The sequence below is a fragment of the Ceratina calcarata genome, unplaced genomic scaffold (genome assembly GCF_001652005.2).
Source record: "Ceratina calcarata isolate Rehan_Ccalc_2016 unplaced genomic scaffold, ASM165200v1 scaffold587.2, whole genome shotgun sequence".
NCBI classification, from domain to species: domain Eukaryota; kingdom Metazoa; phylum Arthropoda; class Insecta; order Hymenoptera; family Apidae; genus Ceratina; species Ceratina calcarata.
This window is the reverse complement of record NW_017177097.1, coordinates 7,534-8,667: the sequence shown is the minus strand read 5'-3', so window position 1 is coordinate 8,667 and position 1,134 is coordinate 7,534. Positions and strand designations below refer to the sequence as shown.

At 39.9% G+C, this 1,134-nt stretch overlaps 1 protein-coding gene across 1 annotated transcript in view; it reads left to right on the top strand.

Moving 5' to 3' along the window:
* Positions 1-96: 96 nt before the first annotated feature.
* LOC108629801 (uncharacterized) overlaps positions 97-1,134 on the top strand; it is a gene marked incomplete at its 5' end in the record, with an annotated part of 6,872 nt that continues 5,834 nt past the window's right edge. The window contains 2 exons of the mRNA XM_026817590.1: positions 97-226; positions 595-825. Coding sequence (XP_026673391.1) covers positions 97-226; positions 595-825 — 361 coding nt within the window. The remainder of the gene's footprint in view (positions 227-594; positions 826-1,134) is intronic.

The following is a 1,134-nucleotide window of genomic DNA, read 5'->3' as shown; positions in this document are numbered from 1 at the left end:
TACTAGATGTGCCCATTTTCTTATATAATATGCCAATTTGTTTGCGATTTGTAATTTGCCTAATGACGTTATATAAAATTTCAATTATTCGTATTGTTTCACAGATACGTAATAGCGGTTTTACTGGACCACGTGGAAGCCGGGTTTCCTTATATCTCCGATGTGGCAACTTACGCACCGGAGAGCTGCATATTTGCACAATTTATCAACATGCTCGCGATGTTGTGTGAGTATATTTCCTTCCTCCGTCGAATACATTTACATTTTCGATGCACTCGGCAGGGAATCGATTGACACCGTGTAGTAACCCTGATTTACGTTCGGAAAAAACGATAGCCACGCGGACGAAGGAGGAATATTTTTGAACGAGTGACAAATTGCCTAATTTTAGCTGTCTTATCAATTATTATCTACGAAACTATCTTTATACCTAAATAATCGTGATAAGATTCGCGTAACAGTGACTTGCGATAAAATGATTCGATGANTCACGATAGAGCACCCATGTATAAGCATAGGACTACCCCTCTCACGGCCTGCCCCGCAAGTGATCTACCCAACTTCCTTAATAAATTTTCGTTTATCTCGTTGCAGTGTCGTTCGTGATTTATATAAGGTACTCTCAGGTGAACGAGTGCTTGAGTAATTTCAGTCTTCAGGCATCCCTGCCGAAATGGAATCATTGGGCTTTAATCTTTGGCCTAACGTCGACCTTCGGCCTCTCCGTCGTCGCGAATTTCCAAGAAACTTCCGTGATCGTCGTTCATTTCATCGGGGCTCTCCTCTGTTTCGGGTTCGGTACCGCGTATTTTTGGACACAGGTACGTACCTCAATTTCATTTAAATAAACTCTACTTTGTCTCTCTACAGGGTGGGCCGGAAATCGTAGTACAACCGAACAGGGGATGATTCTATGTTAAAGAAAAGAAATATAATATTTTCCGGAGCTCCGTTTTCGTGAAAATTGGTTTCAAAGTTTGTTCAACTTATAAACGATTTAGTACAATTTGACAATAGTATAAAAAAAGGAAAACGAAGAGCAGGGGAATGCATGATAAGCAAAAAAAGAACGCAGCTCCGGATAAAAAAATATATCAAAATATTTTCTTCTTTTTATCCTAGAATCATCCCCTG